Source organism: Lonchura striata, chromosome 12, assembly GCF_046129695.1.
Source record: "Lonchura striata isolate bLonStr1 chromosome 12, bLonStr1.mat, whole genome shotgun sequence".
NCBI lineage: Eukaryota > Metazoa > Chordata > Aves > Passeriformes > Estrildidae > Lonchura > Lonchura striata.
In genome coordinates, this window is record NC_134614.1 from 5,645,326 (window position 1) to 5,668,243 (window position 22,918).

Here is a 22,918-nt window from a genome sequence, read left to right on the forward strand (position 1 = left end):
CACCACTTGTGCGTTAAGTATAATAACAGAAGCATAATAAATAGCCTCACCATTCGGACTAACAAGCATCCTTATCATCCTGACCCTGATTCTCCACATTTCCCTTCCCTGTGGCTACTCTGCCCCCCCTAACGCAGTTAGTCACACCTTGGCTGAGCGTTTATTGCCCTCTAAGCAGCCTCTAAATGCAGCTGATATATCAGCTCAAGGCCGGCTTGTAGGACACCAATCTGACACTTCTGCAATTAATTTGTGAGTTTGAGAAGAAAAGGTGATGTTATGCATAGAGAAAACGAGAGGATCACAGGATAAAACCCTTGGGCTGGAAGTCAGGGTGAGTGAGGAGTTCGTGACTGCCACAGATTTATTTTTCTCTCTTAGGGAGCTGCTTTGGTCTCTCAGCTCGCAGAGATGCCCAGTGGCTGCTCTGGGGGTGTAAAGGGGCTCTCCCTGGGGAGCAGAGACCTCTCCCTGTGCTCATCCCACACTTGGAGCACTGAGATTCCAACCTCAGCAAGGCACTCCAGGGACAAGGGACACACAAACCAAAGCACAGAAATCCTCACTGGCCTCGACCACTGCAGCTCTCCCAAACACATTCTACACCCACAGGAAAGAACCCAGAATTTTTATTACACTTCATTAAGAGCAGTGCCTTACACTTTCTACAACACAGCAATCTAGTGATTGTACAAAGTGTCTACTTTCCATGACACAGCACAGCTTACAGAGGATGTTTTGAGTTTCTTCCTTTCTTTTTTGGGGCACACAGGTTATTTTTCCAGCAGCAGGAGTGGCTAGCAGGTGCCCAGCAGCCAGCTCCCTCCTGGGGCTGTGTTTTAGTTGCCAGCCCAGCACCAGCAGCTGCCTGAGGCTGCCTTTGCTGTTTGTGAGGCAATTTATTTCATTTCATTAAGCTTTGGGAGTGAGTTTGGATCTGAGCCACGGGAGCTGACACTGGGGTGGGATACAGGACTCAAGTTTGTAAATGGCACAAGAACAGCCTTGTAAACAAAACTTGTACTACAAAGACATCTTCACACTGGAGATAAAGCCAGAAATGTGGACTTTGCTGGCTGCAGAAAGCAGAGACTGCCTTCCCACTGGCAGGAATTTGGTTTAATATAGCCTTGGCATACAGGGTCATGGGGATGGATACCTAAAATTGCAGTTAAGGAGCCAGTCTTAAAACTGGACAGATTAGGAGGAGCTGAGGACAAATGACCTGTGTGAAAATAGGGGATTGTAGCTATTCTGTTTCAAGGGAAGAAAGAGAAAATTGGAGCACCCTTAGGGAAATCAGAGCTATAAATGTTTGTGTATCCCACCTGAGGGACCCCTGTGTGCTCCTGCAGAAAAAAAAGTGCAAATAATATTCCAAATACACAAAGCAAGACTGAAGAAAAGCAATATTCATTGCAATTTCTGTGCAGAAATTCTGTGCACGCATAGAGACCAGGATATGGCAACCACACAGTTTTGGGAAATGCAGCTTTGGAAACCCCTCAGCTGTAAATCCCAGCTAGCAGCAGTGCCCTGCACCTGAAGGAATAATATTTTAACCCTGGCATGTGCATCAACAGTGATGATAAACTGGGAATTTTATATTTTGGCTCCTGTTGGGTGCTCTGCTGCAGGGAATCGTTCATTGATTACAGGGAGGGGGAGAAGAGGATGGGCAGGGAAGGGCAGGTCCTGAACCATGAGGAGATCATGCTCTGAATAAATGACTGCAACTGTCACATTTCCCAAGCATCTTTGTAGGGTCAGGGCCATTTTGGTAATGAGCTAAAAGTTCCTGGTAGCCTCAGGAATGGCAAAAACAACCCGAATTTGTTACCTTTAGCCAGTCAGTGCATTTTCCCCCAGGGATTGCTGTGTTCATCCCAGCCCTGGGGCTTTCCCTTTAATTCTGCAGCAATTTTCCCTGCATTGCACAGCAAATATCCCAGCTGGCTTTCCACCCTCTGCTCCTCCCTGCCCCTTCTGCTTTCTCTTACTTTAAGTTCACAGACCAGGTGATTTCTCTGCCCAAAACCTTTCCCACCTGCATGTGCCCTGAAACACTTTTTACTCTCTTCAGCTCTGGACAAGGGCTTAGATCAACCCTAATTATTCATCTAAAAGTGGATTTCCCCACTAAGGTGCAGCTGGGAATGACTGAAATCATGAAGACACGATTTTGATTGAAGTTTCCTGGATGAAACCTTCCCCATCTGTCAAACAGAAGGTCGGGAAAACCACCGAGAAGAACAAAAATCTGATTTTTTTTTAACAAACCCGAGGTGTCCTTAAATGCTCAGAGCCCAGGAGAGTGGAAAAAAAAAAAATGTAGTTTCGAAAGCTCACAGAGAGGAGGCGGAGAGCAGGAACTCTGCATGCATCTCATGAATGTTCTACTTTCCCCCTTTGAATACAGACATCAGCCTTGGCCACCGTTAAAGCCTCTCCATGAAGGGCCATTGTTGCTGTTACTTCAGCCTAAAACAAAAGACACTTCAGGAGATACAATCCTTGCTGCCCAGTTCCTTTTCCTGGGCTCCTACAATGGGCCCTAGTTAGTTTTTTGTTGTTTTGTTGGTTTTTTTTTTCCTTCCACACATCTTTCTCTTCAATTTTTTTTTTTTTTTTTTTTTTTTTTTGTTTCTGTCCTTTTGCTCCTTCTTTCTGCCTCATTGAATCCATTAAGGCCTTTAGATGGCTTGCTATTGAGAAATAAATTTTCTCTGGGACTAGTGACTGAGTCTTAACTGCTGGCAAGCAAGGCTTAACTCCTGAGGGGAGGGAAAATGATGGGTAAAATATAGAAAAACCATCTCTGAGTTTGGGCTCTTCAAGCACACTGGATACCCTGCAGTGTCTTGCTCCTCAAGGAAAAGGAATAACCTAATCCCAGGAATTTTCTCATGCATTAATCTTGACACACTGACCTCGCTTTCTGCTCATATTTGCCAGCAGATAAACATATTCTCTTATTTTAGGGTCACATGGCAGAGATTTTTGCACAGCTGGAAATGACAAGGCCTCAAGAGATGCTCTCCTGTGACAGAGGTCCTCAATTAACACAGAATTACCCCCAGTCAGAAATATTAGCACTACTCAGAAATATCAGCACTGTTCAGGCCATTTTTTAATTATTTTATATGTATATATGTATATATATATATATATATATATAATATAATATATATATATATTATATATATATTTTATATTTTTTTTATTGCTTTCCATCACAGAATTGTTGGCCCAGTTCCACAAGTGCAAATCTAGTACCTGTGCATGCAACAACAGAAATACAAATCTCACTTGATTTTATTCCTCAGCTTATATCCCAGAAGTAGCAAAAGACATATTAGCTCCCCTTATTGGTTTTTTTTTTCTGGTTTGCGACTCAGGGGCCGGAGACAGCTACAGAAATTCTGTGACTTTTTCTGGCTGCTGCTACAGACTTGCTGCAAATCTTTGGGTAGAATATATAGGCTCCAAGCCTTACAGAAATGTAAGCAATTAAATCCAACCAGCTTTAAAACTTAGAAAAGATGTTATTTGGAGGAACCATTGAAGCTTACTGCTTTATATTTGATTTTTTTTTTGTTTTAGGCAGGAAAAAAATCACAATTGGAAAGAACAGATATAGGGCCGAGTTATTTGGTTCTCCTGATTACATTTTATAATTTCTTTATTATCAAAATATTATGAATAACAATGAGGTTAGTATAATTGGGGGGCAGATAACTCATGATGTGGTAGATAATTTCAAAGCCACCAAAGCCCAGTTCAAACCAAGAGAGTTGAAATTCACCTCAGAAGCAGGACAAAAAAACCTTCAAAGTTCTGAGAGTGACAGAAATTGTTCACAAAATATAAAGAAATATATATCAAGATATATTTATATATATAAAGATATATAAAATATAATATAAATAATATAATGAAGTGTGTGGAGGGGGGACAAAAAGAACTTCTTGTGTCTGGATAATGAAGTTTTTCTGGGGATGTACATCCATGAGCCATCCCTTGCTCCTCTCTAGGTGGAAGAGGAGCAGAACTATAAAAGCAGAGCTAAGGGGGAATATTTGGAGTTCAATAGTAAGGGCTGACACCACACTCACTCAACCAGCTCCCATTTGGCATTTTAAATTGTTCACAAAAATTCTGGGCATTTTCCTCAGCAGCAAAATGAAAAATATATTATAACCAAAACTTAACTACAGTTGCAGTTTATTTTATATATTTGATTTAGTAGTGCACGGTGTAGAGTTCAATTTGTTGGAATAAATTTCCAACAGGTCAGGTGTCTATTTTATATTGAATTATTCAGAATTGCAGCCTCGGACAGGTGGACCTCAAAAGCATCATAAAATGAAAAAAACCCAGGGTTCTCTACCCTTAGTTACACCTTGTTAAAATGTCAGTGTGAATTAAGGATATCTTAGTACATTTCCTTGGCCACCTCAATTATTCATTACAAATGGTCCAGTTTTCAGTGACTGTTTCCTGCCCATCACATTGACAGATTAATAATAATGTCAAAACCCCTTTTCAGGACACGTTTCTGTTATTGTTAAGAGGATTCTATGTCAAGATGTCCCAGCAAACAGGCTGTACCTGTTCTCTTTCATCTCTGTTTTTTTGACAGATATCATTAATACAGACTTCCAAAAATGTCCTGGCCCTTCAGTGCCTTCATCTCAGCAAATCAAAGTGATCCATGGCACTAATTAACAAGTGAGGAGCAGTGCAGCACTGCAAAGACAGCAGCTAAGCAGCTAGGAAATGAATTTCTGGGAATCACAGAATAATTAAGGCTGGAAAAGACCAACCCTTGACCCAGCTCTGCCAAAGCCACCACTGTCCCCAAGTGCCACATCCACGTGTCCTTTGAACTCTTCCCGGGGTGGTGATTGAACCACTGCCCTGGGAGCCCCTTCCTGTGCCTGGGCACCTTTTCAGGGGAGAAATTTGTCCCAATATCCAACCTAAACCTGCTGCAACCATCTCCTCTCATGCTGTCCCTTGTTCCCTGGTGGCAGAGCCCGTCCCCACCTGGCTGTCAGATAATTTAGAGAGAAATCAGGTTTTCCTTGAGCCTCCTTTTCTCCAGGCTGAACATCCCCAGATCCCTCAGGGAGTTCATCTTCAACCCCTCAGACTGATCTGAGCTTTAAATGCACTCTACAGGACTCTGCTCTAAGTTTTGTATGTAAAGGTTCAATTAAATGCTCAAAGCAGGAAATATCTGGGGGTCTGAATGGAATCCAGCTAATTTTCCTAAATGGAACTTTTAAAGAACGTTAAAGGTGAAAGCAATAGGCACAATGGCAGGAAAAAGAGAAAAAAAAATCACAAGCAAAAGAGTAAAACAAGAAATGATGCCCTCATTTGCACATATTCAACCCCAAATCCTGGTTCTTGTGACACCTACTGCAGCAGAGTTGTTCCTTTGAGAAAAAAATAAGTTCTCTGCTTTGCTCTGGTGTTTGTAGCTTTTCCAGTGGGGCTGTATAGGAAGTGAAACACTTTAATGGATAATGAAGGTGACCAGGACAATATCAGAGCCCCTCATCCTTTTATGTTTATGTTCAACAGCTGCACCACCCAGAAATCCTGCCAGGTCGTTTCTCAGGGTTTACAACCATGGGCTGCCAACTGAACAGTGGATCTAGAGATGCAGTGGATATCTAGTTATAGATCAGGTGAGAAGTTAGAGGAGATCCTGTGCAATCCTTAATCTGCCATTTTTTTGACTCACAGCACTATTTAATCAAGCATCTGAGCTCATGTTTCTGTAGAGAGAGGAGCCCCACCAGAGCTTTGGCTCACATAGCACAGCAAAACCTCCCAGCAGAGCTCTCTGGGCTGTGGGTAACAGAGCATCTGCAGGCTGCAAAGGGGTAAAAACTGCCTGACAGAGCCCCAGTATTATCAAAGGCTTGATGAGAGCATCCAAGACATTTGCAAATTTGATTATGACCTGAAAAGCCAAGCATATTTTTAAAAGCAATATCCACAGCCTCTTGGCTCTGGGTCTGCAACATCCCTGCTCCCAGCTCCCACCAGCACCTGCTGTATTTACCAGCCTCTGCTCCTGGGGCATCTCCAAAATGTAAAATATCGAAAGGCAGCTTAAATTCAACACCTTCTAAATTCAACACCTTCTAACACCAGCAGGAAGTGGAAATTCAGAGAACTGAGCACAAAGAGAAGGAAAGGATCAAATATTCAAAAGCCAGAATGGGACAGAATAATATTCAGTGATTATGGCATGTAGAGTAGTTCCAGGAAATGTTAAAGAATGGATTCCTGTGAGATTTTTCTCTCTTGCAGCAGGTTCTGCACAATGAGAAGGTTTTCTCATCACTTATTAACCAGTAACTAGTGCAGAAGTAAAAATCACAGTGCAGGAACTATTTGAGTTTAGCTCTGGCAAAAGAATATTTGCATGATGTTAACAAGAACCTGTTCAGAAGACCCAAAATATATGAGAATTGGCCTCAGTGGTCATACAATCAGTGTGATATTCTAATGCTCAGTAAAATCCTGGAGGGAGAATATTCTTTGAACACTTCACATCAGAAAATGCTGGCTTGGTGTTGAGTCACAGCATGACAAAACCTCATCCACAGTTTAATGAACATGCTGTGGGTGGGGTAAAATGTTCTGATATCAATAAATTAAAAACAATAGAAAGACTGTGGGGGTTTCTCATACTTTTGATTCAACTTCTCCTCAACTACAGCACAAAATTCTGAAGCACTTCAATGCTGATTACCTCTCATTCCCCCTCAAGAGGTCCAGGCAGGAAAGCTAGATTTTAACATGTAGGACATAATTGATTAATGGAGGGAAATTAAGCATTGGAAGAGGTTTTCCCAAGACATGAGCAATCTCCATCCTTGGATGTTTTTAAGCTGCAGCCAAACACCAGGACAACAGTTCCAAGTTCAGTGCTGAACCTTCTTTGACCACGAAATTTCACCAGAGACGTTCCAAGGTCCCTCCCAACCTTTGCAATGTTATAACTCCAAGTCCCTGCCAGGGTTTCAGACCAGGGGTATCAGCACAGGACAGGGATGTGTTGATGCACCCAAAAATTAACAAAGAGCAGGAAAGAAGACTTAAAATGCTTTTCTATAGCTGTGAGTCCATCAGGCTCCTCCCTTCAATATGAACTGGGCAGAAGTTGCAGAGAGACAGCTGAAGTCAGTGGGAGGCTTTGTTTGCAAAAACTCATGAAAATAAAAAATAAAAAAGGAAATATTAGGGTTACTGCCTTCAGCAAGTGATTTAGGAAAAATACATTGGCAGCTCTTTCAAAGTTTAAAGCACAAGGGCATTTAGTTAAATTTAGTTAAATTTCAAAGTTTCAAGTGTTGCTCTTTCAACATTTAAAGCACATGGGTATTTAGTTAAATTAATAAATGGATAATCAAGATCCATAAAAGAACAGGATCCCTTCTATCTGAAGATTTCATTTATCAAATAGGAAGATCAAAAAATTAGGGAGACTCAGCAGCTCTGTGTACAATATAGAAAAACTCAGAATTGCCATGACCAGAAATCAAAATTATTTTGGAAAAATCAGGGACTGAACTAAATCCAGTGCTCTGGAAGAGACTAGAATGATAATTTAAATGTTAAAAAAATTAACTTTCTTCAGTCTTCTACAGAATTCTTACCCCATCGTTGGAAGCATTTGATCTTAGCTACTGAAAACTCTTCTCCGTGAGATGGAGATCAGATACTATCAATCAAACTTCAAAATACACATCAAATTATGGTAACTGCACTGGCATGTTTTTCTCTTTCTGATTTTGAGTTTCTCATTGAAGGATCCTGTATTTTGCATATTTGCAACATTTAAAATGTGAAAGCTGGCACACAAATACCTTCAGATCTAAGACTGGATAATTCGAGGTGAGAAAAGCTTGAATAATTAAGGACAAGGACCTCTGAAAGGGCACAAATCTATTTCACCTGAAAGCTGTCAGAATCACCTGGATTTATTCTGCTATTTCACATCTGTTGGAATGGAAAATGGAAATGCTTTGTGAGAAAGTGATGAATTTCAAGAACAGTAATGGAAAAGTTTGGAACGCCCTGTTAACAGTGTAATAAGCACTTCCTTTGGAGTTAAACTTTGTGTTAGTCTTAATATATTTAATATCCTGAAATATTAAATATTCATGATCTGCGCAAGTGCTGGTTGGAGAATGATGGGGTTATTTTATAACAGCTTTTAAGGCTTGGAATTTTTTTTCACCATGCATTAGAATGCAGAGTAAAAAAGAGGAAAAGGGTGAACCAACATCCAGAATATTCCACAAAGCACAAGTGTGTGGAGAGGACACACCTTCTCCCTCTCATTTCTGTTTTCCCTGTCCTCTTTCTCTCCACTATCCTGTCCCACAGACAACGCCCTTTGTAAAAGTTTCATAGGTGATAAAACTCTAAGTTCTTTGCTTTGAATAAATGTATTTTTGATTGAAATTATTCAATCCAATTAAAGTATGTCATAAATTTAACAGACTGTTATATTATTATAATAAAAACCCCAGAAGTCAATTTTAAATGCTTCCTGGAATGAGCATATAATAAATTCAATTTAGTGGAAAGGCTTATAGATGAGCTTAAATATGAATTTTAGAAATGGCATTAGATTTGAAATGGAAACTTCAGCCCTGAAATCTGCTACATCATTTATATTTCAGAACATTTAATCCATTTATAGCATCCCCAGCACCTGAGTGCTGCCTTTGTTTTTAAGCTGGGAAGTGTGCTGCTCTGGGAAGGCAGTGCCAAGGCCCATATTTCTAGAGATTAGGCTAGAAATAGTGGCAAGTGGAAGAATATTGAATAAACAGTGCATTAAAAAATTAAAACCAGTAAATGTATACCCAGGGACTAAACTGCACTGAAGAAACAGCTGCAAAAAGGAATTATCAACACTGGCTAGGAAAGATCCTTCCTGAGAGCCTCTGGAATTCATGGGTACCACAGGCTCTTCTGAGGAATGTGGGAATTCACCAGTCCTGAAGCATTCCTCAGGATTCTGGAAACAGAACAGCTGCTCATGGCAAACTGATTTAACTGCTGCAAGTCTATCTTGAGTCTGCCTCTTACAGAACCTTGATCCAACTGTTTTAAGCTTGAGACCTATGAAGGGAAATATTGGGCACAAATTCCCTTCTCTTAGCACTTCTGTTGAAAGACTAGAAGTTATTTCTGCTTGTTGAAAAGTTCATTATCCCATTTATCATGCCCAACACAGGCTGTTCTTTCCCAGGCTGACCTGAGCAGAGAGGTGATTATCAAAATCACACTAAAATAAAATCCATTTATTCCACCTACCTAAAGCTGTGGGTTCAGCTAAGCCATCAGAAAAAGAAAAATAAAAAGGTCAGACAGGTTATCCACCCTCAAAGCACAAGATCTGGTTCTGGGAAAATGCTATAAACTGAACGAATGGAAGAACAATAAAATCCTGAATGTAAACTCCAGATATGTAAAAAAAAATCCTTTCTAAAGTCACTTGAGCCCCTCTGAGGCCAGGGTTGCTGCCAGGGCTAGTGCTGCAGCCCAGCCTCGCGTGCGTGCACACACACGTGGCCATGGAGCTTTCCCTGCACCCCTGGGGCAGATTAAACCATGCTAGAATACATTTCCATCCTCAGAAACTCCTTCTGATGGAGAAAAAAAAGCAGTTTTGCCCAGTTTCATTTCTCTCCCGCCAGCTGCAGCCCCTCAGAAAACTCCAAAGCGCTTGTGCACCTCCCTGAGCCCACCAAAGATGTGAGGACATTTATCTTGTCATTCCCCCGGATCACTTTGGCTTCTCCAGATTCCTCTCTTTAGGATTTCCCGCTGCCTTTAAACTATTCATTCTCATCCCAATGCATCAGGTTTTGGCTTTTTTATTTTCAGACTCTGAGCTGCTTTAGTGTGTGGGTCTGGGCTTCACATTGTGGGATGGTGAGCTCTGCACAGAGCAGGGAGACAAAACAATTCCTGCTCCAGCTGGGCACCAAGGACAAATGATCCAAACCTCAGCCCAGGAGCACAAACACCATGGGCTGGAGAGAGAAAAACCAGCAGGATGGGACTGATGGGCTGGAGCTGGAATGGGACAATGAACTCCAAGTGCCAATGGAGCAGAACTGATCCCAGGGAGAGCCCCGGGAGCGCTCGTGCATTTTGGGACCATTTTGGGTCATTTGGGTGCAGCCCTGGCTGGGCTCTGGTGCTGCCCAGGGTGGATCCATGGAGGAGATCCTTTAATAAATCCCTGCTTTATTCTTCAGCTGTGTCCAGCCTCTGCTCTAGCTCAGCCCTCACAAGGCCCCAGCCCCACCCCTGCCAGCGTTTCTCAGCAGGGATTTTCCCTGCACTGATGCAAGAGGGGCTGCAGGAATCTCTGCGTGTCTGTGGAAATGCTGGCACGGGAAATGCAGCAGCAGGTTGAGTGGCACAGTTGGCAAACACACCCAGAACCAGCAACTGCGTGCAGCCAAAATGTTCCTGGTATCAAGGATGTGTGCAGCTGACACAACTGAAAAATTTTACTCTGGTGTTTTCTAGATTTCAAAAATCCATTACGTTTCAAATATTTCATTTATAAACAGAGGTCACTAAAACAGAAACAAAAGAAAACTCCAACCACAACCCAAACTACATAAGAAACAATTGAAAATTAAAGGTTTCAATGCACCAACTGTGTTCCTGGTTTCCTTTAGTTCCAACATGAGGAGTCAGTGCATTTTTTAGATCTTCCCTCCAGATCTGTGGCTCTTTTCCTCTCTCAGTGTAGCTGAATACTCACAGATTCTACTCAGAGCTGTGGCTGATACCATTCCAGGGCAGCTTCTCCCTCACCCCATGGCTCCCTCTCCCTGCTCCCAGGATTAAGTGGCATTCACCCCAAAAGTGCTAAATATTTTTATTTTTTCCCCATAATATGCCCATTTTGGTTCCTCTCTGAGTGCTGTCATTATTGCTGTTCTTGCTGTTCAATCTGTATTTTTAAATTCTCTTTTTGTGTGCATCAAAATTCAGTGACTGTCTTGTGGGATCGAGAGTTTTGACTCCTGACAGTTTGGGACAAAACCAAATTTTGCAGAATTTGTGCGCAGAAATCAACAAAACCAGTTTTCTGTCCAGTAAATCTCATTTCTAAATTAACAAAAATACAACAAAACCACCCAGCCTCACCTAAGAGAATCAGAGAAAAAGCAAATCACGAAACCAAAAGGAACAAAAAACCCACAAACAACTCTTAATTACAATTAAGTACAGGTCCTCACACATGTGAAATTCTCCTGTCCTGGTGGAAATAAATATTTCAGCCTCACCTTTCCAGTGGATTTGGTTCCTTTCCAGATGCAGAAATAGCAAATAGTCCAAGCAGCCAGGAGGCACAGGGCAAGCTCCCAGCGCAGATTCCCAATGTGCTCAATCCCATCAGAAATTGCCAGCACCCTTCGTCTTCCATGGGGGAAAAAGAGGGGAAAAACATTACATACTGAACTAAAACAGAATTACAGGGGAAATACCGGGATAAAACTGCCTTAATTACAAAAAAAAATAGATTATAATATTGAAAAAAACCAGCATTACATATAAACAAACAGAATAAAACTGAATTAATCACAAAAAAATTATAATATTAAGCTAAAACTGTGCTACATATGAAATACTGGGATAAAACTGAACTAATTACAAAAAAAATAGATTACAATATTGGAGAAAACAGCATTACATATGAAAAACCAGGATAAAACTGAATTAACTGAAAAAAAATTATAGTATTGAGCTAAAACCACTGCATGTGAAATACTGGGATAAAAGTGACTTAATTACAAAAAAAGGATGATAATATTGAATAAAAAAGCATTACATATGAAAAACCTGGATAAAACTGAATAAATTACCAAAAAATTTATAATATTGAGTGAAAACAGTATTACATATGAAAAAACAGGATAAAACTGAATTAATTATGAAAAAAGATTATAGTATTAAAGAAAACCAGCATTACTTGTGAAACAATGTGTTAAAACCAAATTAATTTGATTCAAGGACTCCTCTTTACTCACTATTGAATATACCCCATGCTACAGTAGAAAGGAAGAGAAAAGATAAAACCAGAATAGTTCCAGTATTTTGTATCTGGTTATAAATGAACAAATGTTTCACTTTTTCAGGTCAGTCACAAAATTAGAATTTTAGAACAACTTTTCCTTAAAGTCAAAGAAAAATAAATAATTTGAATTAGTTACCAAGACATATGAACCAAATATAAACCACATCCTAAATAAATGGGTTTTTTTCAGTTTGATTGGTTTTCCCAAAAGAAAAAAAAAGGTCTAACTTTTATTTTTACCTGTTAACCTTGATTTTCATGCATTTCCTTTTGTAATTGGAGCAATAACATTAAAATATTTCTTTTCAAAACCTCAAAATTTTGAAGCAACTTAAAGCAACAAATGCACACACCAAGACATTCACATAAAAGTTTTTAGCACTCAAAATGAAATAAACCATCCTGAGCAGAGATTTCTTTAAAATCTGTATTACAAGTTAATAAATAAATAAATATATAAATTATAAATTAATAAAGTTAAAGTTATCAGTTAATGAATAAATCAATATAAATTACAAATTATTACAACCTCAGGCTCACAATCCTCTCCTTCCACATTGTGAATGAAAACAAATTAATTGATTTTCACTGCTTTCAATTGATTAATGTCTACATAGGTATACACATAATTTAATTGCAATTTAGTAAAAAGGTTAAGTATTAAATTCAAACCAAGCAAACGACAGTTAAATATATAAAATAATTCTTTCTTTTGTATTTGGTTCAGTTATTGTCTGAGGTAATAAATTTAGGGATATAAAGTCTGATCCTGTAATTCCAGCCAATAAAACACAACAGTTAAATGCTAAAGAATATTTCTATGAAAAAATATAAACTTTATATAAATATATAAATATATTAATAAATATACTATTTATATAAACCAGAAATATTTAAATGAAATAAAAATAAATTTTAAAAAATGAAAAAAAAGGAGGAATCTGCTCTGTCTCTGCTGTCACCCTTGGCAGGTGAGGATGAAGGGAAATTCCTGGAGTGATGGAGTGGGAGGCTGGAGATGCCAGGAGGGAAAATGGAAATATTGAAGCATGCCCAGGTTTCCCAGGTGCCTGTGCAGATGCTGCAGTACCTGGGCAGTCTCCACACCTCCAGAGCTGCAGCTGCTGCTCCTGATGGAGGCAGCCACTCATAAAATATCTGTTTAAAATTTCCCCTTTAGCTGGAGAATGACAGAATTAACAGGGGAAAGAAAAATCCCAATTAAAACCCAAAATCACAGAATTTATCTCCATATTTCAGAATTATAAAGATTGATCTTCCCAGTCAAAAAACAAGGGGGCAGGAAGCCAACACAAACTTTTTGTGTATTATCTGCTTAAATGTAAAATTGCTGCCACCTCATCCACATCTCCTCCCCATCCAGGAACTGGTTTTATTCCTCAAATCTTTATTCTTTAAATCTTTATTCTGCAAAGCGTTATCCTTTACATTTTTATTCTTTACATTTTTATTCTTCAAATCTTAATTATTCAAATCTCCCAGCAGCCAATTTGGGAGAGGAGTGATGCAGCACAGAGCACACTCAGCGGGCCAAGACCTGCAAAGTGCCTGAAGTTCTGTCATCAAAATGCACCCAAATGAAGAGAGGTGGCTTTTAATGAAGGCTTATTTTAATCAAGAAGAGGAAGGACATAATTGATACCTGCAAACAACATCACAGAGACATAATTACACAGAGAGGTGATGAAATACATTGTTAATATTCACGTTCTTCTAAGCTGTTTGACAGGCGAATGTGGAATTTTACCTAGAATGAAGTCCACCCTCCTTACAAATTTTTATTCAAAACCCAAATGAAGTCCTTGAATTCTTAGATCATTTTGAAGAGAATTTAATTGCAAGAGAACTAGGACAAAAATTGGCACAATATGATAAGAAAGGGAATAAACAATATAGGGCAATAAATAATAAAAGGCCTTTTAAAGAAAGACATTTTTAAGATGAAATCTGAGACAAATATTTATGGTTGGGCCACAATAATAGTGGAGTGGAAACCTTTTTAATTTAGCTATATTTTCACTGTGAAGTAATAATGAAAAAAAAAATCCTTATGTTTTAATCAAACCACGTTTTTTATGGCTATTTGGATTTATTTATGTACCTGTGAACCTAAACGTGAATAAGGTTCTTTTTCCAAAATAGGTGTGCAAGTCACTTCAATTCCTACACTGTTCCTCCTGTCTGCAAAACAACTTCATAAATAAATGTTCTCTCTCTCACACATGATTGAAATATTTCCCACACCAAAAGATGCCTTTGCTTTAAGAACATTATTTTTAATGAAGGATTGAGATGAAGATTTTTAAAAGCAACCAATTCCTGGGAGCAGAAAGAGCTCAGAGTTTTCTGGACGTCCCAAAGAGCAGAGTCACCTCCTCCACCCACGCAGGACTCTTGGCCTGATACTTCTGCAAAGTGTCACAATGGCAAATTAATGGGCTCACCACAATTAATTATCCCCGCGGGTCCTATTGAAAACAGACACGTGGTGCCAATCAAGGGGAACTGTCAGCACCATAATGAGGATTTAATTACCCTGAAGTCCTGTCAATGCTTTGGATTTCCTTTGTTCCAGCAGAACAAAGGCTTGGTGTTTCCCTCAGAAAGGGAGCAGCAATAAGTCCAGAAGTGCTAATTAATCTATAAGATGAAATGTATGCAAAGAACGGATCCAAGGAGGGGAAAGTCCTGCCCAGAGGCCAGCAGGGAAATCCCTCCCAGCTCTCCCTAAAGCCAGACCTAAACTCTGCTGCTGGAACCATCTGAAACAGCAGCAGTGGATGAAGTTTTGATAGGATGGAGCGATCAGAATATGAAATTCTGCTCACAAAGTTTCAGTTTAGTCACATCTACACCCGTTGTTTTATTATTTGACTGAAATAGGAAAAGGGGAAGCATTTTAGAAATACATGATTGCCCCCTGTGTCTGAGAAGTGAGGTTGATTTTCAGGGGTCAGATCACAGCTCTGCTCCTCAGCAGTGCATCTTCTACCTAAAACCTGCCATAAATCACCAAAAACAACAACAAAAAAAGATTATGTATCTTCTTCCAGTCCCTCCTCCTCTTCTCTTACCTGCAAGAGCCCTGCACTGCCTTGTTCTCCTCAACTCTTCATGCACGGAACACAAACAAGCAGTAAAACCAGCACTGAATGTGTTCCTCTCTGATTTGAAGGAGCAAATTTGAAAAGTTCTGTAGTGAATCTATAGCTCAGCTGCTTCACATCACACTTGGATAAAAAGAAATAAATAACTTTATCCTGTGTATCAAGACTTGTTGAAGCTGAGCATTTTTAAAACCCTCTTAAATCAAATAAGAACAGATATTTCATTGAAATGTCTTGACTCTTTCTTGCTAGAATTCAGTGCTTCCACTTCTTTATTTGAAGAAATTATTATCAGCAACATTCCTTGACAGACAAAAGCCCAAGAACCTGGGAGACCACAGTGGCTGGCAGTACAACTGCAGGTAATCATTTGAATTACTCCAGAACATCAAATCCCTGCTTGGTACAAGCCAGTTAAAGCAGAATTTGCTGGCAACAACTTCAGGCTGTGTGAAACTTTGCTGTGAGAAAGATCTGCCCTGCACTGAAGACACAAATCATTAAGTACTGTTGGATCTCATTGAGAACAGACATTGATGAGAGTTTGAAAGTATTTATTGTAGGTATTGAGCCTGTTTTGCTGTGGTGGCTGTTTAAGGGGGTGTTGTTTTGTTGCATAAAAATACTCAGCACTTCAGCCCCTTGAACCCACCCAGAGGCTGGGAGAGAAGCCAAGGGATTGGTGGCACTTGAGCTTCTTGGGCAGAATATTGAGGGAAACACACTCCACTGCCATGGGGGAGTTTGGAATCAAAGGTTAATTCAAACCAGGGCAGGGTTTTAATTCAGTAGTAGCAAAGTACTCTCCACAGCATATCTTGCTTGTAAATAGAATATTAAACCCCAGCCAGAGTGGATTTGTGGTGCCTTACACTGTGCTTGAAGGTTTCATTGCCTCTGATTACACACATTTAAATTTAAATGCTAGTGAAGATTCTTACATTTCTTCCTGTAAATAACACAGAATAAGAGTGGCTAAAGTTCCAGGAATCTAATTAATAAAAGATAAATTTTGGGGGAATAATAGGGCACATTCCACAGAGGGGCTGTTGGAGATGCTGAGGTCTGGCCACAAGGGTCTGTGCAGTTGGGCTGAACAAAATCATGACAAAATTACTACAGTGTAGATTAATTCTACTTAGAGTAACAAATATTGTAAGCTGGCTTAAATCTTACTTGAATCTAAATATAAATGTGGATTTAAAAGGAAATAAAAATGGATAGTCAGGAATTAGAACTACAGAACCAATAGAACTACATAAAGAAAAAATTCAGCATATTTTCAGTACACATAAAATAATAAAATAATGAACCCAGGAAGACCTTGTACAATGACCTGGTGCTCCCCACATGCCAGGGACACCCCATTGCCAAGGGTTACCTCTGTTCCCTCAATTCACATCACTGCACGTGCAAAATTTACACAGATAAAATCGCACTGGGAGATTATTTCAACAATTATTAGATACCTACTGAAAATGGGACTAATTTGTTTGAGAAAGTACTAAAAGACATTTCAATTTGGTGCCTCAGTGCGTGCGAGAGGAAGAAATTGGAATGCTGGAGAGGGGAAGGTTATGAGAAAACTGAAAAACAACCTTTGCAGTCAAATTTGAAAACAAACCTTCTGAAAGCTTACACACTATTTATTGGCTATGGGAGCACTGGATTTTCCTGGGAAAGAGGGTCTTTAATAAAGTTTGAGGAGCTGGAACGGCTTCTTGAATAGAAAGAGGATTAACAGCTGCCAACACATTGTTGAAAGGAATGTTCTGGGGCATTTCTTGAGCTATTTCATGATTTGGGAAGCTGAAGAACAGCTCCAGTCTATTTGAGGAAGGTCTCTTCATGTTCCCATTTGCATTTGGAGCAGTTTTGAAGACACTTGGCTCTAAAAAACCCCACAACAAACAGCGCCCAAGCAGAGGAGCCTCTTGAGGTGCCTTATCCTTGGGGAGGTGCCCAGCCAGGAGCTCAGGGGCAAAGCTCCCTTTGACCCTGGGCCAGGCTCTGCCCTCAGACCATCCTGAGGGCACAAAAAACAACCAAATCATGCAGTGCCCCTCTACAGAGCCCTTTTTATTTTATGTTTTGGTGTACTTTTATCCCTGCACATGTCAAACCCAGCTCATATTTACCTTGTGAATATTGTCACTGAGCTCCTTGTTCAAAAATCATAACACACCTGAGGGCCAGTGCTGCACAGATTTCTCAGCCGTTTAGGGGGAAAGGATTGAGATCTTTTAGACATCCTCTATTTCTGTGTGAAAGTGAATTTATGTCTAAAGACATTTCCTTAACTCACATCTTTCTCTCTCTCATTGTATTTTATGCAATTAATATTCATTTATTTCAGTGAAATTGCTTTGAATAGCTCATATCCAAATGCATTCAGGTATCCTGTGCAAACACACAGATTCTGACTCAGAAACCTGAGCAGATATACTGAACTCTGAAAATTCAGTATTCCAGTCCCATGCATCGGAATCCTCTGTGGATGCTTGAAGTGCCAGGTCCCATGCCAAAATACCTGTCAGGAAGGTGAAGCATTTCCCTGTGGCTGCCTAATCTGAGCTAATTGCTGTCTAATTTGGGAGAGGTAGATCCATGCATCCAGACTGCAGAACTCCAAAGTGGGAAAAAAAAAGAGCTGAGAAGGAACAAGTTGTTTTGAAAGAACCAGAGAACACAAGATATTAAAGATTTGAGATATTCCCCATTGCCTTATCTACTTATAGGATAACTTTGGAAAATGATATTGATAAATTTAAAAATATCTATGCTGAATGCTAAATATAAAAGTGAAATCAAAAGGCTGGCAGCTTACTTCATGAAATTCTTGGATTTTTTACTTAACATAAACATGTTTTGTATAGATCAAGGTAAAAAAAATATATCCTTCAATAAAAGGAACCTTAAAAGAGTCGTTTTAATTCTTCATTCAATTAATTACTGGATTTCATGTACTGATTTGCAAGGTTTCTTTTCTCTGGTATAGTTTGTTATCTTTTGACACTTAAAATGTAAAGAATGGTGCAATCTTGTCTTAGAGAGCAGGTATAGAACATTAAATGTCCTGGAAATATCAAAGATTTAACACCTAAATCCTCTTCTGTACATTACAGGACTGTAAAAGATAACTGTCAAATTAGGGACTTTTTGAGTTTCACTGCATAAACAAAAAGTAAGTTAGAAGATCACATACCTCTGAGGAGGGACTTGAGCAAAAATGTGTGGGAGAGCTCTCCCTTTTCCAGGAGAACACATATTTGAGCAGTGAGAACCCTTATGAGTTTTAGCCCCAGAGTAGCACAGAATCATAGAATGGTTTGGGTTGGAAGGCACCTCAAAAATCACCCAGCTTCACCCCTGCCATGGGCAAGGACACCTTCCACTGTCCCAAGCCCTGTCCAACCTGGCCTTGGGCACTGCCAGGGATCCAGGGGCAGCCACAGCTGCTCTGGGCACCTGTGCCAGGACCTCCCACCCTCACAGGGGAGAATTTCTTCCCCATATCCCATTTTACCCTAATCTCTTCCCGTCTGAATCTATTCCCACTCTTCCTGGCACTCCATGCCAAAGTCTCTCTCCATCTTTCCTGTAGCTCCCTTCAGCCACCCCAAAGCTTCTCCTGCCCAGGTGAGCGGTGCCAGCTGTGCCAGCCTCTCCTGCCAGCAGAGCTGCTCCATCCCCTGCTCCTGCTGGTGCCTCCAGCAGCTCCAGCTCCCTCCTGTGCTGGCCCAGGGGTGGACACTGCTCTGCACAACACAGAGCACGGCCTGAATCAATGTCAGAACTCAGAATTCAGCAGGACACCACTCAGGCTGCAGTCAATTGGTTCTGACCTTACTTCCACCCAAATCCTGCAATCTGGATCAGCAGGAGGAGCAGGGACACACGGGGTACTGCTTGAGCCTGCTTTGTCCTGCTGCCCTGAGGAGCTCAGTGACATGATGATGACATGGGCAAGAGTGGCACAGTGACAGCGTTAACCCCCCCCAGAGAGCAAACATCTGACAGAGATAATGCTTTAGAAAGAAATTATTCCTTTCAGACTTTCTTTCCTCCCTGCCCCAGAGTCTAATATTTGGGAAACAAAACATGGGCTGGTTGTGCCAGGTGTTTTCCCAGGGCAGTGATGTGGTAATCACTGAAACACCTCCAGAAACAGCAAGGCTACAACTGCAAAGTTAAATAAATCCCAGTGGATTTGTTGTACATTTAGTCACTAAAAGTGCTTAAAACCCAGAGAAAGAGTCTTAATGCCAAATTCTCCCTGCAAATCAACATGGGCTGACACTTCGGCTTTTCTGGAATATCCAGAATAAGAGCTATAGGTCTTGTGCAGTGTCCCAACTTCTCTTCTGAGGGTTTACTGGAAACTCTAAAACAGGAAATATACCCACAGGCTTCTAAAAGAGCTAAAAATGGCAGATATTGCTGGATACCCACATGCACTCCCCAGCCACCAGTGCTCAAGGATTAGAAAGGAGTTCAGCTTTTAGAAGATAACCCATGAGCTACAGATTGGGAGAAATTTATTGGAAATTCTTTAAAGTGTAAGACTTAATTTCTGGAAAAGCACTGAATTCCATACTTGGCTTGTTTCTCAAGGCAGCAGACAGACAATTCCCAGTGGTCACATTGGCAAGAATCCCTCAGCTACAGCACTATTCTGAAATATTTACCTCTTCCAACAGATCCAGTGTGAATTACACGGAACAGAATGAATCATTCCTGCTTGAGCCACATTTGCTGCTACCCAGCCCAGTTCCTTCTCCTTAAATTCCTGCCAGGGTTGAATGTTGTTCCATTCATTACCCATTTCTACACACCCCCAATTAAAAAGTGAAATTAGGCTTTCCTCTGCTGAATCTTCTCTGAAATTTCTAGCACAGCTTGCAAAGCAAGAAAAGAATGACACATTTCTTGTCTCAACCCCTGTCTCATGAAGGTAAGTACAAGCTGACTGTATAAATAATAATATAATGTAGAATAATGTATATATGTATAATAATAATAATAATGTATAAATATATTATTTTTCCATTTTTACATGTGTGTTTCTCTCACACTGAAACAGTGAGGGAAAAAACACAGAACATCCCATTCCTGACCCATTTTCCTTACCCCTCTTTCACTGAAGTCATGGCAACTTCTCCTTAATCAACCCCAAGGGTTTAATCCTGTTAAATCACTTTTTGTGCTGTTCCACTCACCTCTGCTCTACAGTCTCTTTTCTCAATATATCCAATGACTCCTTCAGGCTTTTTTTGTAATTTTCCCTCTTCTCCTCTCTGAAGAAGTCATCTAGCAACAAAAATCTCCCTTTTTATTCACCTTGAGTGGTATAAATTAGCTCAGCACACAGCACCAGCTGTGAGCTGAAAGCACCCAGAAGAAATCAAGTCAAGCTGATGCCTCTCAGAATTTGTGTGGAGCCTTTTAGAAAACCTGTACAGTTGTACTCAGCTTTTCACTATTAATTAAATGTTCATCCAATGAGAACTACTGAGCATGATCTTGTAAAACAGAGCTTCACAGTGAGTTTTTAGCTACAAATTCATGTAACAAATTAATGGTGATAAGCTCTTATCTCTTCCTCACAGAACAGACCAAAAGAAAATCATTACCTGACTGGCAAAAAAAATTTTAAAAATGGAAAAATTCCTCTGTTGACATATTTCTTACCTCACTGGCCTTAAACTTCAGTCACAAAACCCCCGTCAGATGTGAAAAAGAGCAGGGGCACGAGGAATCAAAAATAACTTACAGCTCAAAAGGGAAAAAAGAAAGCTGCAAATGGACAGGAGTTATTCTGGGAGGTCTCAATGCTTTGTCCAGATTTGCAGCTCCTGGGTCTTCATAAAATATCACTCTGCTGTAGCACTCACAAATTACAGATTATTAATTAAATCCAGATTCATTCTACTGGATCAATTTTTCATTTATGAACTAAAACTTATGGACATCAGATGTGAATTAATTAAAGAAGAGCTGTTGAAGGGATTTGGGGGAATCTCAGTGGTTTCCTTTGCACTCAGAGGACAGCAGTGGCCATGGTGCTGTTCTGAGACCTGCACTGGTTGGTGCCCTGGAGCCTTTCCAGGAATTCCAGGGCAATATTTAGTGAGCTTTGTGAAAAATGCATATTTTATGATTGGCTTTTTGCAAATGTTACAATGAATATTATATATATAATGTTAGAAAGTTATGCTGTATTAATTCTGTTAAGTAGCATGTTAAATATAGTTTTAGGTTACAACAATGATAAAATAGAAACTCTGCAACATGGGATTTGTTACAAACTCAAGCAAGATGAGATAATCAAGAAACTTCACACAGAGATGTCAGCAAAGGGGGCCCATAAAAAGTTCTAGCCTCCTTATCAGAAAAAACAAACATTCTTCCATCTTCTCTGCGTCTTTATGGAACCACCAGGATTAAGGGGAAGAAGTTGACAAAATCCAGGAAAGTTCTTAATTTGCAAGAAATTTATGCATCATGTATGAGATATATGAATATGCAACAGGCTGTTGTTTTTAAGGTTATTCCTTTGCTCACAAGGAATGCTTCTCATGACTTAGTGTCCGAGAGCATCCGGACGTCTGTAATTCTTTGCTTTTTATTGTCTTGTAATTGTCCTAACTCTAAATTTTATTACTCTAATTGTATTACTATTTTTATAATCATTTTATTATTATGAAACTTTTAAAATTTTAAAACCCAAGTGATTGGCATTTTTCACAAGCTTCATCAGGAAGTCCTCCTGACACAGCAAAGCAATTTTGCTTTGCTGCTATATAAGAATATAGTGAAATAATTTTTTAAAAAGCACATTGTTTAGTTTAGTTTTGTTTTTCCAGCCTGTGCTCATTATAATTTTTACACACCTCTCCTTTGAGTATTTAATTTGATTTAAAATCCCAAGCAACCACCTTTCTGTTAACATCCTGAATGCACAAAGCCATATTTGGGAAATACACTTAAAAACTGCCCAAACATTTGATTTTTCTTCTTATTATATTTTTCCAAGAGCCAAAAGAAGATAGAGGCTTGATGAATTTCAGGGAAATCTATCCTTTACACAGTACCCATGCTGAGACAGCCAAAAACCAGAGGAATGAGATTCCTGTTAAACGATGTTTTCAGTTACTTGTGCATCTCTAAAATCCCTCTCAGCAAAGCCCTTCCCATTCCCAATTCCAAGACAGGGAATAAACGTACTGGAAACATTCCTGGAAATAAGTTGGAAATAAGTCTCTTCTTTACTTGGGTATTTAAGGGATTACAGAGGTATGAAAAATATGCCTTGGAAGAGCTCCATGTGATTTGTTGGCACTTCCAGTCCTGCACATCTCTTTCCTGTGGTCAACCAGTAAAGAAAATAATTCCTCGAATGGGCAATTTTGTCAAACATAGATGGGACTTTCCATCTTGCCCCGTAAGGAGCTACTGGAGGGGACTAACTGGTTTAAGGCAGGAAATGGCACCAGAAGTATCCTACTTTCAGTTTTTCAAATATCACAGTTATCTAGATAGCTCCTAATTTCATTTTTCTAAATTTAAGTTTGTGTAGACACTTCCTACTTTCAGGTTTCCAAATTTAAATGTTTGTGAAAACACTTCCTGCTTTCACTTTTCTAGA

At 39.8% G+C, this 22,918-nt stretch overlaps 1 protein-coding gene across 1 annotated transcript in view; it reads right to left on the minus strand.

The window, feature by feature from the left end:
- The window catches only part of SLC6A11 (solute carrier family 6 member 11), a 93,656-nt gene that overhangs the window by 58,894 nt on the left and 11,844 nt on the right, over positions 1-22,918 (minus strand). The window contains exon 6 of the mRNA XM_021530472.3: positions 11,352-11,484. Coding sequence (XP_021386147.1) covers positions 11,352-11,484 — 133 coding nt within the window. The remainder of the gene's footprint in view (positions 1-11,351; positions 11,485-22,918) is intronic.